General features: G+C 47.2%; 1 protein-coding gene across 1 annotated transcript in view; it reads right to left on the bottom strand.

The window, feature by feature from the left end:
• The window catches only part of LOC142590176 (DNA-dependent protein kinase catalytic subunit-like), a 202,163-nt gene that overhangs the window by 125,786 nt on the left and 55,959 nt on the right, over window positions 1-20,418 (bottom strand). Inside the window, exons 29-35 of the mRNA XM_075702071.1 lie at window positions 11,885-12,012; window positions 10,759-10,853; window positions 9,539-9,641; window positions 9,274-9,404; window positions 5,619-5,688; window positions 1,658-1,803; window positions 1,133-1,277 (exon numbers count right to left, since the gene is read on the bottom strand). Of these exons, the coding sequence (XP_075558186.1) occupies window positions 1,133-1,277; window positions 1,658-1,803; window positions 5,619-5,688; window positions 9,274-9,404; window positions 9,539-9,641; window positions 10,759-10,853; window positions 11,885-12,012 (818 nt within the window). The remainder of the gene's footprint in view (window positions 1-1,132; window positions 1,278-1,657; window positions 1,804-5,618; window positions 5,689-9,273; window positions 9,405-9,538; window positions 9,642-10,758; window positions 10,854-11,884; window positions 12,013-20,418) is intronic.

Below are 20,418 nucleotides of genomic sequence, written 5' to 3'. Positions count from 1 at the left end.
AACAGTGGCTCTGTGTAAGGCTGGTTAAGCTCTGCACCACCAGGTGGCCGTACTATGTAGGCCTCCCAGGCCGCTCACGTTCACGCTAAGCCCCTTCATCACAGCAGTAGTAGTATGGAAGGGCATTAGTTAATGCCTCTGCCCACATGTCAAAATGCCCAGCTTGCATGTGGTTACCGGAATACAGGACAGACTCGGCACTGTGACAGAACACTCTCGCAGGGGATCAACGGCCATGCGGCTGGCGCAGTGGTTGGAGCGGCTTCGCATGCTGGCCCCAAGACAAGCGGATGTAGTTGAAATGATGCAGAGCCAGTGAAGACGGAGCTTAGCCCTGATGACTTAGTGAATGATTTGAGCAGAAAAAGCATGGCTAGGGAAGAGGGTAACTTTTAATAGGCTGTAGCTCTCTTAATATGGGATGCTTCACTTGGATTGTGGCGCTAATGTTTTACTGTGGCAGTACCCTACCTGTCTACAAAATTTGTCCAAACCATTTCAGGGACCCTTTAAGCGAAACCTCAACTGATTTTTCACAATGTCTTCTGGAAAATTAAGGAAAGGAAACTCGCACTAATTTAGAAACAAGCGAGATGAACGAAAACGATCCCACATTTAAAATAAGCATATAAAGTTACATATATCTAAAAATTATCACAAACTAGAAGCTGAAAATTTTTTATATCTTATGGCTTGAGACCCAACTCTTTTCCCCTTTAAAAATATCATCTTTCTGCATGCACTGCTTCACAAAGTAATTGACTGCCACTGATCTGATATTGTTGAGGGCTACAGTATGCTCGGTTAAATATACTGCCAGTGACACAAAGAGTAGCTGTGGGCCATCAAATGCTGCTAAATGTGTGGAGACTACGTTCGGCTGGTTCTGTTGTTCAGGCACAAACTGGACTTATATGTTGCCATTAAAACATCACAAGAAAGCGACCATGATGTTTGAACATAACCTAGAGTACCTGGGGTAGAGAACTGGGTTTCTGCACTGAGAGACCATGGCTCAAATCCCAAATTTGTTTAAATGGCAGCTTGTGACGAGCCACCAAGAAGAAAAACCGACTGAACCAGCGATGCCAAACTTTTGAAAGATAGGCAAAAAAGGCTTTAAAACACCTACACATTAAGCGCAGACGTTCCTGTCGGCGTGCACAGCAGGGAAGCAGTCTCTTCATTGCCCAGAGCCTCATGCAAGTTTTCACACAAGGCGAGCTGCTCCAGGAACTTGGTGACCAGAGAAAAAATCGAGCTGGGCTTGCCAGGAACTGAGAACAAAAGTGTAGATATACGATCATCATTATCATCACCACAAGATTATCAAAACACAATTGTCATTACTACAAGGTCAACTCACAAGAGACAGAGCTGCTCTCTACTTAGGCTTGCAACATTGGCTGCCCTGAACTGAAGCTCACACAAGCACCCTCATTTCCAGCACACAACTTTCTCATGGTCCTTGGGCTGTGATTTGCGTACTCTTTATGAAGCGCTGTGAATATAAACTTGGCAGCCCTGTTGGCAACACTGGAAATGTGTTCACAGTCGGAGAAACTTGCATCATGTTGTTTCTGTTACTGTAATGTAACAATCTCAAGCTCTGTGGTCAGTTAGGTTGGCTAACTGTTTTGAATTTCAGCAAGGCTACCTTCAAACAACAGCCTGGGTTCCAGCAGCCGTTGCTCCAAGATCCAAGTGTAGCATTCCAGCAGGCCAAGTAAGTGGTCGCAGAACTTGCGGATGCCCGTCAAATTGGTCCAAGTGCCACTTGTTACAGACAGACCCTCCTCAAATCTGTGATCAAATGACAGATAAGAAAAGGCTGCAGAAAAATACGTTTTACATGGCTTGCACAAGATTTTGGAACATCCTTATGAAAGACAGGGAATTTTTCAAAGTACAATATGGCAAGTTACTCTTGCAATAAAGTACAAAAATCACAATAAGAGACTCGAGCACATCTGTCAGCTTGTCAACTTTAGAATTCATTAAAATCCTGACATAACAAAGGTACAGGATATCCACATTTAATTTTGCTCTGAATACTTAGGTTTTGTTGTATACATACGCACTTTCTTAACAACGATTTACTTTTAGACGCGACACAAAACAGCAGCAAACTTGGAACAACGGAGACTGACGGCATTGTTTCTCGTTCAGTGACTTTATCAGAAACTTTATGGTTGTTAATTTTGCCTGCTTCAGGAATTAGTATAAACACACTTGAAACGAGCGCCTCTCTGGCATAGGACATCTTGTGCTGCCACAAGAGGGCGGCATAGATACCCCCCCAACTTCTTTTTTGCATGATCTGAAGTGAAGGCGCTAGAACGACGAAGGACAAAGAAGAAACACACACACACACAGGGCACCTCAGAAGAGACACATAGTGAAGAGCCCGATGCATTAGAAATATACAGTCGAACCCGGCTATATCGAACTCGCCAAAAAACGCCTATCAGTTCGATATAGAGCATAATTCGATATAAGCCTGCTAAATAAGTGGATGTCATAAAAGCACATACCATTTATAAAATCACTTTATTGATGAAACTAGCTTAGTTTCGCATGAAATAGTTCTGCATTTTCTTCTGCTTGGGCAGTTTCGCTGCGTGCGAGGCACGCACTTTTCCACTTTGTTTAAGGAGTCGGAGCAGCTGAGGCCGCATTCCGCATTCGCGCAGAAGCACCGGACTAGTGCGAGCGCACCAGTCACTTCGAAAGATGTGGGCCAAAGACAGTCGTTGCTTTCCTCGTTGTGCCCATTTTCACTTGTGCTCGGCACGATGTCGGCAATGTAGTCTTCGTTTCCGGACTCTCCCGTGGTCGCGACACCACCATTTGCGCTCACAAACTCGTCCACCATTGATTCGTCAACAGCTTCCGGAAATTCTGACAGCTCGCTCCAAACTTCGGCAACACTGGCAATGGCTTCGTCGCATTAATCAGAATTTACAGTCATCACCGAGCACGCGGAAGTCGGTACGGCTGAAGCTATTTTGGATGAACCACTCGTACACGGCCGCGCGTACGCCTCGGGCGCCACGGGCACTACGGGCACCGGGTCGTGAGTTAGGCCGAGAGTGCACCTCGGAATCTTGTACGTTGCGGGGACATCCGACTTGTCACCGCGTTCGACCCGATTTATGATTTCGAGCTTCACGACGAAAGGCGAATTCTGCCGCTTCATCACGGCAACGCTGCGGGAGAAGGCGCACACAATGAATCAGATAAGCAGCGAGACAACTCGCACTTTCGCCATCTTGCACGACGAGGGCACAGGAGCCTCTGATTGGCTGTCTGAGCAAGCGGTGTGGGCGGGCGGGCCAGGATCATTTTTTGTAGGGGGGTGTCGGCGGCTCCGAGGTAGCGCGGTCGCGTAGGGAGAGCGGTTGGATGGAGCCGCGCCGCCGGGTTTTCCCGTCACCACGAGGGAAAGCCAACTTCCGGGGGCACTTTCCGCCGCTTGACGTTCGATATATCGGGAGTCGCTACTAGTTTTGTTCGATGTAAGCGTAATTTTTGCTATATATACTCATTGTAACTATACCGTGTCCAAAAATTGTTCGATATATGGAATAATTCGATGTAAACGGGTTCGATATAGTCGGGTTTGACTGTACGACGTTAGGATGGATAGTTAGGCGTGTTGGTTAAGCATGATCTGAAGTGAAGGGGCTAAAACGACGGAGGACAAAGAAGAAACACACACACACAGGGCGCTTTTCTGCATGTACTCTTTTCAATCTTGTGCCGCCTCATCTTTCAACTACCTGAAAACACTTTTGTGAACAGAACTACGTAAGACTTGATGCAACGTTTGTAAAATAGTAAAAGAGCCCAAATTTTTAAACTTTACAATAAAGTCAGGACAGTTCACAGGCATACTCAAGACAACAATGATGAGTCATATGACAGTAACCACATAATACAAATGTGCACGCAAGGATGGCTTAAAACAACTCAATGCAACTAGTATTTAAGTGAGGGCTCTGAACTCTTGAAATACTGCAGTAACTGTGGGAAACAGTGCAAGACTAAGAGCTTTTACATTTTTTAGTTTGCACGTTATTAATATCAGCGGCACATGAAAATGTGTAAGACACAATTTCATCACTGTTTAACACACAATCACCGTTTAACTATATAACTATACTTAAATGAAATTTGCTGGTTGCCTTTTTAATGCATTGAACTAGCATGCATCCTCCAATTATGGAAGTGAGGCTATTCACAGCTGAAGCGGTGGGGGACTTCATTAGAAGTTCCAAGTGATGATGACATTCACAGTACTCTGCTGTTTTGTTTTGTGAACACCCCATTTAAGTTGCAAATGTTAGTTTATAGATTTCCTTGCTACTCTGCAACCTCTGTAAACTTGTATCATCCAAGTGTACAATAATCCTCCCTTCCCAACATAATGCATTTTGAGCCTTTAGCATACTGAAATAAATAAATAAATAAATTAGCTAAAAAAAATCTGTCACGACATATGCTGAAGCTACGCATTTTGTCCAACATTTAACGAAGGCTTTCTAGAAAATTAGCAGAATGTGAATGCATTTTGACATGAGTTTGCAGACAGATACAGTCAACTTTCGATTTGACCCTGACGGGACTGCCAAAATTGATCGAATTGTCCAACAGGTGTCGAATTAAACAAGATGCACAGAAAATGCCAAAACACACTGCTGATTAATTTGGCAGTATCTGCCTGGTTCTAACACGCCTCCAAATCAAATGTGCGTCCACTTTCTATGTGTCTAAAGTATAAAACTTACATAGAAATGAAATTAAAGCTTCTAAACTAAGTAGAGATCTGATGAGCACCCAATTTTTTAGAAAGAAAAATTGCTGCCTAACGGCGGCCAGTTTTCTAAAGCAAACTTTGCCACGCAATTTTTTCGAAAGGTCACCTTCTCCGCAATACATCTCTGGGTGAAAACAGTCCTAAGGTGGGGCAAAATAGGTGTTCTCAGTGAGAGATGACATGTGTTAAATGCAGTCACTGTTCTCTAAGCTCCGTCAAGACAGATGCTGCCACTAAGGGGGGTGCTATCGCGGTCACCATAGGGATCAGGCACACGCTTGCCGACTGGTCAAGTTCCAATTATCAGGTGAAGGCAAAATTTAGTCTTGAAATAATGAATGTTCGGGCCCACAAAAATGCCTGGGCACTGGCTGGCATCTACGGCGAGAATCGAATTGACCGAAAAATTGAATTAAACAGAGTCGAATTGACAGAAGTACCTTTTAAATAGTCTTGATACAAATTATTAGCCTCTTAAGGCTGCCCGATAGGCTATGAAGGCCATCGTAGGGGTAAGGGGTGGGTGGGGGGGAACTACAGATTAATTTTAAGCATTTCAGCTTCTTTAATGTGCACCCAAAGCACGATAGATGAGCATGCTTGCATCCACTCCTGATTGAAATACGGTCACGGCGGAAAAAAAAGTGGACCGGTGATCTCATACTATGTAGCAGCAAAATGCCATGGCCACCGAACTATTATGGCAACTGTAACATTATTTACACCCCAGAGAGAAAAAAATTTAAAAAAATGAAGCAATTAAAGTGATCGGAAGAAACAAAGGCCAAAGGCAGTTTACCTTTCCAGAAAAAGTGAGTCCCCGTTGGCCTTGAGTAGTTGTGCCACATAGCTGCTGTGGGTTGGCGCTCCTGCGTAGTGGTAATAAGAGATGACAAACTGCATTAGTCATTAAAAGTGTTAAGGCTTAACACTTTCCTGTCCATGCCTATACCCATCTATAGCCCCCTATCGATAATTTAAACTTCAACATTTGCTGCGCTCAGAGCATTTTCGGAAAGCTAGTGCCATCTGGTGCATAAAAGAGGAACTGCTTTTTTAGTTTGGCTACCGTGTTTCTTTTTTCACCGCAGTGGGATTCACCACAGTGCCCTTTAGTCGGGCGTGACGAGCGCCCATAGCTTCCAACATGGCATCAACGTTGCGTGCAGCTGCCCTTTGGAAACGTCAAATTTCGACGGATTCCGATGAGTCTGTGTCATAATTTTTTAATGGTGGTAGCAGCACAGACTTGGAAGATGATTTTGATTCATCAGACTTCAGCACAGATGGCGAAAGTGCTTCATATAGCCCCTGTTACGACTTTGAGGTGGTCCCGTAGCGCTCGTCACCCGTTTCGTGACAGAGCGTTGGTAGCGAAGACTCCGAGTCAGGCGTCGGTGAGAATAACAAAAGGGACTTTATACACTATATACAGGTCATTATACAGGACATGAAGGGATCGGCACTGGGGCCGAGAGCTCACAGCAAACGCGACTGTTCGCGCACGGCGACGTCCGGCGAAAACGCGTGACACATCTCACTCCAGTCGAGAGCGGCACTCTGCTCCCGGTGGGTCGGCGGATCCGGTTTTCCAGGCGGCGCGCCGCGGCTTATAAGCCCCCAGAAACCATTGTCACTCAAACGGCCCAATACAAAGTGAGCACTCGACGGTCGTCGGAGAGGTCCAACCAGCAACCACGCTGGCCACCCCGTTCAAAGTTGGCGGGCGCGGTGACCTCCAGGCAAGGGGAGGTACGGCGCCGGGCTGTCTGGCACTTGGCGACACGTTTGAACATGTTGCCCGCCGATGCTTCTCCGGAGGACACCACTGCCTGACGGCTCAGCATCTTGACTTGTCAAGGGAGAATTAGGGCGCTGTGCCTTTCGGCGCAGCCCCGGGTTTGTCCAAAGGGCGCTCGCAGAATAAATTCTGCATCTTGCAGATTCGGAATCCGGGCTTGTGGTAATGGCACAACACCCCAGAATGTCAACAGGTATCTGCCAATAGGTTTTGTTTTCTACTCCGAACCGTTTTGTCGCTGTTATACATGTTGTATATAGCCTTTTTGCTCAAAATGTAGACATGCATTCCAAAACTTTTTAATGCTCTCTTGGTGCAAAGTAGCACCTATGCTTTTATGGAGCTCTCTGATTTTTGTTAAAATGTTGTTTGTTAAATAATTTTTTTCAAAGAATTGTTTAGAAATGTTTGCTTGAAAATAATACCATTAGAAAGCACATTCGTTCTTCTACAGAGTGATACCATACATTATAATTTCAAGCATTTGCTATAGCAGCAAAATATTTTTTGAATAGGCTACCCAAAAACTGCCTATTTTCCCACAGACAGGAAAGTGCACTGGGATATCGTGATACGGCCAGTCTCGATATAACAGATTGAGTGTGCTGTATACTCTGCCTCACCGATTCTGTGTGGTGTAGCTTAAGGTTATAAGAGATCGTGTCAGCCAATCAGTTGCAAGATACAGCTACGTGTTCCAAAGAAGGGTGCAGAAGGGCAGAGAAGGGCTTTATGATTCTGTGCTACTAATACTTATGTGAAGCTTACAATCAGTTGGTATTGTGTGGAGAACAATTAGAGCCAGATATTGGAGGAGACTTTCATCTGGTTATTTTTTTGGTTGGCCGACTTGACCCTGCCAGGATCAAGGTGCCTTCGCACACCTCATATCCCCAAGCTCACACACGGTGACAGCCATTTGCCAAGGTCGACCTTCAGGAACCACTGCCCAAGCAGCAACACGGTGGACATGGCTAGCTTGCCGTGCCTCTCCCTCTCAGAGGCAGGCCACATGCGTGAGAACATGTCACTGGGACGCGCCCTGATTGGCCTTTCTACGATCACCCTCCGGTGCCCTCTCCCAGCCAGCCCTGTACCGCTGCACGTTTCCTCGCCGCAGCCGATGCACCACAGGCCCGCTACAAGTTGGTTACGTGGGACCTTTGCTATTGTGGCTTGTCATGCTTGTTAGTTTAGCACAAACGCTGCGCGTACTCGCCAGGCCTTGCAGCAAGTCTTTGTCCACAAGCAGTGAATGTTGCTCTGTGGTGTATCCTGGGCCAATAAACTCGCGTTTGCTGGCAGTCTGACTGTGAAACCTTCTCTGTGTTGCATCTTGAGAGCTGACGAACTCTGCAGTAGTGTCATTTGTGCCCTATAGAGCAGAGGAGCGTCATGAGCTTTCCTGAACATTGCCCTCCCTTCCTCCATTTCCTCATATAGTACGCCTCGCGTAAACCAATCTCCACGGTCCATAGCTTTCGCTGCAATGCGTGATGTTGGTGAGCTGAAGTACAGGCTCAAGTAGGTGTAAAATGGCTTTGACCATTCTTGCAAGCATAATATTTTAAAAACATACATATGACGTGCGTGAAGAGGTCGAATCGTAAGTAGTGTTGCAAACTACACATGGAAGGCGTGAGAGGAAAAAGAAACTTTCACATTAGAGCCAAAAACTAAGTTCCAAGACCTCTTTCAGAAAGCACAACATAGAGTTTGGCAAATGTGCCAAACATGCATTTGGTATACGCCTAAAGCAATGTGCCTAATGTAAATCTCACATCAAACAAACAAGGACATAACAGGAGACTTATACAAGGTACAGCTCATGCACTGGAAAGTACGGGAATCACAATTAAGCCCACTTACAACAAACACCCAGTGTGAACAGAAACAGTTGGAGCACTACAATTCAGCATGCAGTCAAAAGCACCATGCCTTTGATTAATTATAAGGTTTGATGAAAACTCGTCTGGCGAGGAAAGAACATGGCTGAATAAACGTACACTCGCCAACTGAAAAAATTCAGAACCACAGATTGATGTTTCGGCGCCCAATACGGGTGCCTTGTTCACAATGAACAGATGCATGACGGTCTTTATTATATATGCATCTGAAGACGTAATGCGCTTGCGTACAACTCAGGGAGGGGTCCCCGTGTCCGGTTTATCGTGTTAGTAGTAGATTGTATGCAGAATGATTCAAGGAGCAATCGCAATAATTTTTTCTCTCTTTCGATGATAGAAGCCAAATGCCAGTTAATACTGTGCCCAGTCTTTTCGTGATGCTCTCCCTAAGTTGTACGCAAGCGCATTACATCGTCCGATGCATATATAATAAAGACCATCATGCATTCATTCACTGTGAACAAGGCACCCGTACTGGGCACCGAAATGTCAATCTGTGGTCTTGAATTTTTTCAGTTGGCAAGTGTACATTTATTCAGCCATGTCTTTGATTACAACCCATTGCATGCAGGTTCCTAAGTGCATGCATTGTGGCGGTACCTGTGTCTTTCAATCTTCGTCATCTTTCCCGTATTTTTTTTGAGACACACCTTAGTATATTGCACTGCTAAAGTTTGTTTTGTTAATGCGCTCAGCTGTAGAGATGGACCTACGTCCAACATGGTCTAACGAACTGGACCCCTCACCTGGAAGCCTTGGAACGAGAGCCCAGACCAACTCCATGCACTTGTGGCGGCAGTTGGACTGTGGGCAGCTTGTCTGAAAGAGCAGCCAATCCACGGCCAAGGACAGCGTGACCGGCTTCTTTTCGACATCGCTGCAACGTGGAGCATGCAAAGACATACTTGCACAGCGAGGACATGTATAAAGCCAACAAGCAGGAGGCAACAAAAGGTTGGCAAGCTTATTAATAAAGACAGCACACTTCTTTAAGACTGGGTCTAAACTCACAACGGCCACCGTCGCTTGCTCTTTGCGCTACTCAGCAGGCTGCTTTTGGCACTGACAATTCGCAGAATCTTGTCCAGCGCTCGGCAACAAAGTTCTCTCGTACCTGCCAAAGATCAAAGCAATCAGCCAGGTTAAGTACACTGACTTTCTGTCCTTTATCTAATGACACAATGATCATGGTGCAGTAATTTATATGCACATTTGGACCCCAGAATGAGTTGTGTTTCATGAGGTCCCCTTGACAGTTTCTTTACTTTCAACCTCTGAATGCAATCACCTGATGTTGCTTTTGTGAAGTATGGTGCTTGAAAATTGAAATGTGAACAGAAGCAAATGCCTGTTGCATGTAATTACACTAAAGTGTGATGCGTGATCGCTCTGTAGCCGGTTTCTAAGCGTGGAACAGTCCCAAGTGTACGTTTTGGGGTTTCAATTAAGCTGCTGTTACAAATGCAGATGAAAATGGAAATAAAACAATGCATTGCAGTATTTTCAAAATTGTTTTGTGTTTTAATTTTTAGCACTGTACACATGTGAATCAAAGCTTGACTAAGAATCTGTTCATAGTCATGAGGAGAAGGAAGAGCGCACTAAAAAAACACTTGTGCTAACTTTTCAAACCATGTCACACCTGCGTGCTTCAGATAGTTTATATAAACTTTGGCATTCAAAAGTGGTGCATCAATTACGGGTTTAAGGTCGCTTGCAAGACAACAACCCAAAGTGCAGGGACACACTGAAAACATAGCAAATAAGTTCTGCTAAACTCTATGGGCTAAATTTAATAACCACCCAAGTGTTTTCGAAATATGCTTTTATCGAAATGCAGTCACTGTGGTTGGGAATCGAACTAGCAACCTTGAGCTCAGCACCAGATTGCCGTAGCCACTGGATACAGGTCAGAGAGAGAGAGAAAAGTCTAACGACAAAAAAAAAATGGAGTCGAGAGGTTGGCCTGAGGAACCTTCTTCTAGCCAGCTACTCTGCACTGGGAAAAGGGTAAGAGGGAAAGAAGGAGGGAACAAGATGGCCACCGATGCCAGCACAAGGAAGATGATGAAACACACAGCAGGCCAATTTCCTCGTAGCCTAGAGTTCAGGCGCATGCTTTTTGACAAGTCAAGCAAGGCCTGGATGGCCTGAAAACTTGATAAAGTAAGAGCAGTAACAGGCTGCAGAATTTAGTTTTACCACAGCGGGGCCGTGGCTAAAGCACTTACCTATAGTTTTTTCGTCAGCGTGAGCAAGTTTCAAGCTGTCGACAAAGTAAGCCAGGGTCTCCAAGATGAACACATCCACAAGAGATTCCTCCTCCCTGAAATAGGAGACACTCTGAACAATGCTGACTGTAAAGCAGACACCGAAAAATCAGGGCTCAGATTTTTAATTCATGATTCGCATTCTTAATGCTGCAAGGCAATGCACATTTATGAATCTAATAACACTGCAATATAAGTGACATGTGAACTGACATTACAAGCATAGCAGACACGTGACAAGGTAAACTAGAATTTGGAAATGCCACAATGCAATGCTAATGAATTATGTGACTAATAACGCTGATCACATGCTCAAATTTCGGTGCCGAAAATTTTCTATAAATCTCGTCAGTCTTAAGCTAACACTGAAAAAGTCCCTTCTTTAGGCAAAGTGAAATCTCTGAATAAGTGAGACTAGTTACTGACCTATTTAGAATAAAACGTCTGAATGAAAGAAAGCCTTGCCCACGGCATCGGAAGAGTTATAACAAGCAGGAAAAAAAAAGAAACCTTTGAATTTTCATCCATGCAGCATTTGCATTCCTATTTGCAACAAATACTGCAACAAAAAAAAAGAAAGATAAAATCAATATAACAAATGTGTGGCTTCTGCCTAAATCTAGACAGTATACAAGTCGAGTGGCCTATTACCCATATTGGTTGTTTAAGAGCACCATAAATAATTTACTGATTTTCTATGATACTTGCTTCTATAATTTAGTTTCAATTGTGGTAGCTATTACGCAGATGCGTCATGACGTAACAATAGAGAGACTCTGTTCCAGTGATCACTGTGGTCTCCACACGCGAGCACACCCAGAAGACATGTACAAAGCACTTATGTTTAATTGCGTTTTATAAGCAACGTCATCATACCTAGCTTTGCTGCTGCACAAAATTGGCAAATATTTTCCGAGCTTCGTACTACCCAATCCTAACTCTTCCACGTAATACAGTTTATACACCTTGAAAAGTATGTTGGAGTACTCCTCTAATGTAAAATGCCAGCTTCTGTGGGCCTCTATTTAGGAGCGTTGCCCATAGCAACAGCAGCAGTGAAAGGAAGGCAAGTCACTCGCTCACTCACCTGAGCAGGACGTAGATGTTGTTGAAGACAAGGGCTGCTCCCAGGCGCTTCGATGCGCTGGGGTGCCGGCAGTAGCTGCAGAGACGCCTCAGCACCGACTGCACGTTGGTTGGGCTCTTCTCCAGCTCCTGAGAGAGCGATGCAGTGCCGCTGAGACAAGTCACATGACTTTTGAATTGACAAAACTTTTTTTAAGTCACTGTCTGAGATGCAACGTTGGCTTCCTGGACAGTTGCTACGGTATGGACAACCGCACGCCAAGTTTCATCCTAGACGCCAGCGCTCGTTTCTCCCCTGGCGGAACGATTTCATCTCCAACGGGTGTAGGTTTCCGCCGCCGCTCCTGTTAGCGGTAGCGCCCGCGTTCAGTTCGCGCTGCGCGCGAGACGTCTCTTGTTTGCGACAGCACCTCTTCGGATGACCGGAAATTATCATTGTGTTGTTAACTGTCACGACAGCAATGTAAACACGAAAGGGTTGATGCCACCAGTGAAATTCTGCCGATTCACAAGAAAATGGTACGAAAAGAGCAGACGACAGACATCGATTACTGCGGTGCGCCGAGCGAAGTAAACGACAAACGAAGGGAGCTCGTTCATTGATCACTCCTGAGTATGACGGTTTTTATATGTAACCCACATGAATTTAATAATTACTCGGTACATAATCCTTTTATTCATATAAAAACTTCAAGTTGTTCGACGAGCGCTTGTCTTGTCTTCTTTCTCGTGTTTCGTTTGCGTGTGCGCTGCCCAAGAATGGAAACCACTTCTGTTGTATGCGCTAGCAGTGGCCGAAGTTCACGCGTGCCGAGAAATTGACTATGTGCACGATGCATTGAACATGACCGGAGTTCATTCCCGCTTCACCACTGCACCGATCGATCGAGTTACTGGACGATACACGCCCGCGTCTTGGTCGCGCCGGCATTGCTGAAGCAGGAATGATTACTAAGACTTCCAACTTCCGTCTCTTGAGCACTGTTAAATAAATGGCCAAGCTGTCTACATTGCTGCCTCTATTCCATATTGTAGGGGACGTACTAGTTAATGTTGATGTCGTACTTGTGCTATGCAGCGATATATTTTGTTTATTTCCGCACAGTGTCGATGGAAGTCCGTTGTCGCCATCAGAGACAACACGGATTTGTAACAAACATATTGTGAGAAACTGAAAAAAATGATTTTAGCTCGTATGTGCCGCATCGTATGTGCTGACAATTTTTCCGTCGGCACATACGATGTCGTTTCCAATTACCTGCTCAGCGTCACTTACATGGTCAAACAGACGCTGCGCTTTCGCCATATTGCAGCCATAAAAATAATCGTCAAGCGTACCGATCTTCTTAAAGGCAAATAGAAGCGTGTACAGTATGTTTCACACTTAGGGGAAAACTCGGAACGTATTGCATCGCAATGCGGCAAGCAATGGAGTCGTGCGGCGGCAGCAGCTCGAGGAGGCGCAGACGCTCGAGGGGCGGAGTAGTGATCTGCGTCGTCTGCAACGGCGGCACGCTGTAGTATAGTGCCGCCCCCTGTCAGATTTCGGTGTCGTCGTACATGTATGTTTTGTAGTTGTTTAGCTAGATGGCGCACCCCCCTTCTGTCATGTGACGAGCTTGGGCCAATCTGGAGGTGTCATCTAGCGTGTGAAGCCTTTATAAGTAATAAACGGCCGTGGGTCGGCCGAGTCTTCGTTCCGGTTTTCATCGGGAGCAGTTTGCTCCGTGTCTCCTTCCTGCGCCGGCGCTTGCCGCGCGTTCGCCCGGTCGGGGCCCCCCGCTTGCCTGCCGCTGCCGACACAACATCTTTTGGCGACGAGGATGGGATTCCCGCAGCGGTTCCGACCGAAGCCCCGGGAAACCAACGAGCTTCGTAAGTGAAGCGTCTTTACGTGTCGGCACGGCCTGCAGACGCCGCCGACGCACTTGGCGTCGCGAGGCTTCCGAGCCTAGGCCTACTCGCCCCCTTGTTCTTCCGTGCCCCATTCCTGCTGCGAGCTCCGGCTTGTTTTCTGCACTGTCTCCTGCGCGCTACCGGGCATGGCGTCTTTTACGGCGAACCTTCCCGTTTTTCTTGAAGTGCCCGGCCCACCGTTAATTCCATGGTATCGCTGGAAAAAAATTTTTCAGGCCCACCTCGAAGCGGCCGGCGGTGGCGACTGGACGGACGCGCGACGAGCGTCCGCGCTCGTCAGCGCTCTCGGGCGTGAGGGACAACGGAAGTACTTTGCAGACGAGGAGCAGGAAGCAGCAAGGCAGTTAACCAGCGCAGCGTCAGCTTCAAGCGAAGCAGCAAGGCAGTCGACCGGCGCAGCGTCAACGTCAAGTGATGTGGTCCCGCCAGCGTCAGAGTTTCCGAGACTCTTGCAGCGGCTTGACCGGCTGTTCGCCGCATCAACAAATGTCCTGGCGGAAAGGCACAAATTCACCAGTCGAAAGCAGTTCGAGGGAGAAGGATTCCTGGAATTCGTGACCGCATTGAAGGAGAAGGCGGTACAGTGCAACTTCGGCACAACCTACGACGAGCGCGTCCGAGACCAAATAATACATGGGGTAGCGAACGTCAGCGTTCGCGAAAAGTTGCTGGCTCATGGCGAAACCCTGTCCCTGGACAAGGCAGAAGAAATTGGACGCTCGTTAGAAGCCCTGCATCGAGCGAACCGCGCGTTCGACTCCGAAAATGTACGAAGAATCGAGGCATCTCAACTTGGCGTTCCGTCGATGCGCCAAGATGGCCGACGTAGTCCGGGAGGCCGCCAAGATGGCCGACTTCTTCCGAGAAGCCGCCAAGAGGGCCGACAGTTCGCACATGGCTCCTCCGGGAACCGTGGTGCATGCGACCGGTGTGGCAGCACGAAGCATATTGCAACGTACAGGTATTGCCCCGCAAGGAACCGGCGGTGCAACGCCTGCCACACGTTGGGCCATTTTGCATCAGTATGCCGGAAAACCCGTACTGTTCAACACGTCTCTTCCGCAGAGACGCTGTCTTCAACTTCCGCAAGGCAGCCGTCCGCGTCTGTCTTGACGGTAAGCGCTTTTGAAACTAAAAAAGATTTGGAAGTTCCGCTCGTAGTGAACGGCGTCTCCATGCGACTGCCGGTGGATACGGGAGCGTCTGTGTCATGCATGACGGCCGAAGATTTTAGAAATAACTTTGGTCGACAGCACAGGCTGTCACAACCAACAGTGGACTTGAGAAATTTCTCCAAGCAACGCATCATCATTCAAGGCCTGTTTCAAGCCACTGTCCAGTTTTTCCAAAGGTCATGCTCCGTCACGTTCCACGTAACGACTACAGGAACATCACTGCTGGGTTAGGCGCCATCCAACGCTTGGGCATACAGATCGACGGTACGTCGCTGACATGTCGTCTACCATCGCTTCCTTCAGTACAGAGCCCCACAGGTGTGCCTCCGGGTTTTGATCACCTCTTCAGTGACGAGTTGAGTCTCGTCAACAACTTTGTGCACCGAATTCATCGGCAGCAAGATGCGAAACCAGTATCTTCAAAGTTGCGCCGACTACCCCTGGCTCTCCGTGACCAGGTCCCAAATGAATTGCGACGTCTCGAGGACTGCGACGTCATCGAGCGTGTCGAGGCTTCTGAGTGGGTGTCTCCACTCGTGGTGGTGCGCAAGAAGGATGGAACCATGCAGCTCTGTGTAGATCTAAGGGAACAGGACAGTCTTGTGCCTCACGTTCAAGAAAGGGTCTTGCAGAAACAGTGGCAGACTAAACAGTACGTAGACAAACGTAGAGGTGCTCAGGCAACTCGTATCAAGGTGGGAGACACCGTCAGAATAAGATTTAACAGGAAAGGATTTTTTAAGTACAGTAAACCTCATAAAGTCAAAGCCCAGATAGGACCATCTACTTTTTTACTCAGTGATGGGAAGACGTGGCATGTGTCTAAGTTAACCCTAGTGATAAAGGATTCAGCAGGTAGTACATTGTGTACAAGTGACAAAGATTTTTTGTACTCATATTCAAACTTGGATAGTCATTCCGATGACTCGTCTGTAGCGACAGCGTCTTCTCAGAGTCGTAAGCTTCAGTTGAGTAGTCCGTCTGACTGTATCACTTCCGAGTTTACACAGTCAGCAGTCGTCTCTGATTCCGTAGGAGAATCGGTAGCCTCCCAGGACTTGTTGGGACGTCGAGAGGAGCTTCCTGGGCAACCCTCTCCAGCGTTGAGCGACAACCACATTCAATTGTCCAACCAGGGGGAGGGAAATAGTGGGACGACTGGGTCTTTAACGTCGACCGCTACGCGTCGCAACCCCCAAAGTTCTTCTGAGGTACGCACGCGTCCCCATCGTGACAGAAAACGGCCTCCGTGGCTCGATGATTTTGTTTCTGTAGTGTAGAGCGTATTGCTATCTTCGAAATGCCATGGCTAGGGGCCTCGATGTGACATTTAGGAGACAGTCCACATGTTTCAATAACACAGGTATAAAGTGCTCCTTGTTGCGGTGCAGTGAGTTTTGTGCAGTGTTCCTTGTCAGACTTTGTTTGAGTGACTGCCTGTGTTATGGTGCCCAAGACTGGTGCGCGTGTATGTAAACTTGGGCGGGGACGGATTGAATTTGTTGTGGACTTAAGTGCGTGCTTTGTGTGCAACTGGTGCGCGTGTGTGAACATGGGGGGAACGAACTGAAATCGCCTTTGGACTTAAGTGCGCATCTTGTGTGCGCGTTTCGCTGTATGTTTACTTTGTTTCCAGGGGGGGATGATGTAGTATAGTGCCGCCCCCTGTCAGATTTCGGTGTCGTCGTACATGTATGTTTTGTAGTTGTTTAGCTAGATGGCGCACCCCCCTTCTGTCATGTGATGAGCTTGGGCCAATCTGGAGGTGTCATCTAGCGTGTGAAGCCTTTATAAGTAATAAACGGCCGTGGGTCGGCCGAGTCTTTGTTCCGGTTTTCATCGGGAGCAGTTTGCTCCGTGTCTCCTTCCTGCGCCGGCGCTTGCCGCGCGTTCGCCCGGTCGGGGCCCCCCGCTTGCCTGCCGCTGCCGACACAACACGCGCGCTGGCCGCATTGTCTGGAAGCGTGCTACTGTCAGGGGCAGTGCATCGATTTCATCGGTACTGCGGGAACTGAGCTGATATTCTTTACTAAACGTTGTGCGTCGCCAAACTCTCAGCCTTCATTGGCGATAATGGAGTTCCAGAAACTTCTTTTGACAGCATGCTTCGTTTGTTCTTTCAAAAGGCCGGGGTACTGAGCGCGTGCTCGTGTATTTCTTCACTGTGTGTGCTACCGTAATAAGCAGCGACAAGACGCACCAAGATGCGCGCGCAACGTGCTCAGTCTTTGTTTGACTCGAAAGGAAAACAAAGCACTCAACAATGATGACTATGGGGGTCGAACACGATGAAACAAACGGATACGATTAAAGGAATGTTTTAGGTTAAGACAATGAGCCGGAAGTGATTTTTCTCGACAATCATTCACTACACCAACAGACCCTGCCCGCCGGCGGGGAATTGGACGCGTCACGCTCGGAACTTCAGTTAGTATCTCGTCATGGCCCCAGCGGCAGCGATGACAGCGCTCATCCTGGAAGGCAGTGAAGTGTAAAATGATTTGATCAGGGATGTGTTCATTCGCAGCACGTCTCAGTCGCTGACGATGGTGGATCGAAGCCTATCCTCGGGCGACCGATAGAGGGGATAGTGCGGCAGCGATACTTTCAACGAGCCCCAGACATCTTAAATGATGTTGGCGCCCGGGGATTGAGGCGACCACTTCAATAGAGTGACTGCGTACTCTTCAAGCAGTTCTTGCACAACACGAGCAGTGTGGATCGGCGACCTATCGCATTAGAATATATAGTCGCCTTCCAGAAACGGGCAGTCAAGAATGTATGGAATCAGTACGTCGTCTTTGACTGCCCTGCAGCGATGAACTTACCTTCGAGGCGTATCAGTGGACGTTGCACAACGCTTAGTAAGTAATACCGGCTCATTTCACGCAGTAACGATGAGATCGACGCCCTGCAACTGACAGTAGAAGGTTTCCCGACAATGCGGCCAGCGCGCGCCGCCGTAGCAGACGACGCCGTTCAAGACCCCGCCCCTCGAGCACCTGCGCGAGCTGCTGCCTCCGGCTGACTCAAGCGCTCGCCGTATCGCGATGCAATGCGCCCCGAGTTTTCCCCTAAATGTGAAACAGACTGTACATCGCCCTTCGATTGAAATGTCCACGCGCGCACACGTAGGCACACACCGCGCGCGGCACGAAAGGTGCCCAAACACGCGCAGCGCAGGAGGCAATCAAGGCGGTGCGAACGAGAGGTGGGAGAGGAGTACCACCCGCTAATAGAATTTTGCTTCGCAAGCGGCGCTCTCAACGCCGGCGCAGCAGCGCCGCTCTCGGTGCCGTTCTTGTCCATAGGCATTTTCTTTTCATGTAGAAAATGGGGAACGATCAAACGGCCCAGATAATGTCGAAGTCGTCAGCTATGGGCAAGCCCGCACTCGCCATCCCGTGAACTTTAGGATGTGTAAAGATCTCACAGACGCAACACCGGAAGGGAGACGGGAGGATAATATTACATTTGTTTTCCAAGTTTCTCTGGAGCACACACATTTTACTGGACACGTATGCAATTTATTAACGATGGTTTCCATTTAGACACATCACACAAGCAGCAGCATCTTGGAACGCCACTAACTGAAGAGCAACATGCTGTTCTTATAGCACAGTGACTTGCTTAGTGACTTGTTTAGTGACTTTGTTATTGACCATTTCATATGCTCCAGGAACTGTTTCCTCAAAGCAAGTACTCCTCTAATGCCCTTTCACAATCAGAAGAATACCTTCAAAGGGTGTGGCTGGAGACTGCAGAATGAAACATTTTCGTAAACAGAACTTACTTTTTTGTAAAACTTGACAAAACACTTGTACAATCGTACAAGCCCAAATTTGTCAATTTTATTGAAAATTCAGGAAAGCTGGCTGGTATGCAAACGTAGCCTTGAATGGGTTGCCAGTAAGTGCTCCGTCTGAGCACAGGCTTTCGAATTAGTAAGTTCTAGACTAACGTATGGTTGGCAATATATGGTAGGAAGTTGGCTTTAACTTGTGAAAATGCTCTAAATGTCACTTTAGATCCCTCTAGTGCCAGAATAATGTATAACATATTTACAGTGAAAATTATTATGGACAAATAAATACAGTCAATGACCGGACATCTCAGATAATTAAGATGCCTTCGCAGCCCTGTCACAAACACCATAGGGTCTATGTAAAAGCTTGTCATCTAAAAATTCTGACGCTGAAACCCTTCGCTGCCCAATTTTACAGACTTTTTGCCATGAACGCAGGTCTGAAATGGCATTATTTGTAGTGGCCATTAAAATTTCGATTATCTTGCAGCCTCGAACCAGCGCCCTTGTGGCGTGCACGCCAACCTGTTGGCAGCTGTAGCCACCATGGCAACGCTAGGCCTAGTAGTAACATTAGTGGGTGCCGGCGAGCGAATGAAAGCGGGTATGAATGCGACTGAGTGCTGGAAAGTAAGTATGTGTGAGCATGAGTAGCAGTGTGAGTGAGCATAGCTTACCATACTTACTTGCATAATGATCGCACTTTTTCGTCAGAAAAATTGGCGCAAATTCAGGGGTGTGATCATTATGCGGGTTAAATTTCCCACGAAAAGAAAAAAAAAAAAAGTTTCGTCCCGCATTTGTCGACGAGCACATCATAATTGGATTTCTCCGCTCTTTGTGCGCATGCGCTAGCAGCAGTGGTTGCGAGGGAGAAATGTGGGAACTTTCGGTCCTTGAGACTTCTCTTTGCCTAGGTACTACGGGGAAGAAAGTTGTTAGCTCCATTTGTCCCTATCGAGCTGGCAGACAGAATGCGTGGCCGGCAAGGCGAAGAAGCCGTGTCCGAGGTGAGTTTGTTGCTATTTTGTTGCGACGGTAGCATATCAAATTTTTATAGTCCCAGGGGGATACGTTTGGAAGTGAGGTGTCTTCTCGGATGACTTTAGTGGCAAAGCATTACATTGTGCCGATGCATTATGCATTAGTGTCATTAAGCAAGGTCAGCATACCGCACACTTCAGGAGATCCGTGGGAACGGAAACAGTTTATGAATTCGACTGCCGTGCCGATGCGAGGTTATTATTTTTTAATTTTTTTGTGGCGGTAGCATATTAAATTCTGATAGTCGCAGGAGGATACGTTTGGACGTGAGGCGTTTTCTCGGATGACTTTAATGGCAAAGCATTACATCGTGCTGATGCATTGTTCATTAGTATCCTTGAGCAAGGTCGGCATACCACACACTTCAGGGGAATCACGGGAACGGAAACAGTTTATGAATTCAACTGCCCTGCCGATGCATTAGTTTTTAATGTAACTGGGCATACAACACACTTGGAGATTCGTGGGAATGGAACATTTTGTACTCTGTACATGAAAGTTCTAAAACTTGCGTCGCCATGCAATCTGAGCCTTAGATCGTTGTGAGAGCTGTACAGCCACACTGGCAAAACACTACACCCTGCGGATGAATAC

This window comes from Dermacentor variabilis, chromosome 8 (genome assembly GCF_050947875.1).
Source record: "Dermacentor variabilis isolate Ectoservices chromosome 8, ASM5094787v1, whole genome shotgun sequence".
Classification (NCBI taxonomy): domain Eukaryota; kingdom Metazoa; phylum Arthropoda; class Arachnida; order Ixodida; family Ixodidae; genus Dermacentor; species Dermacentor variabilis.
This window is presented reverse-complemented; position numbering and strand designations above follow the sequence as displayed.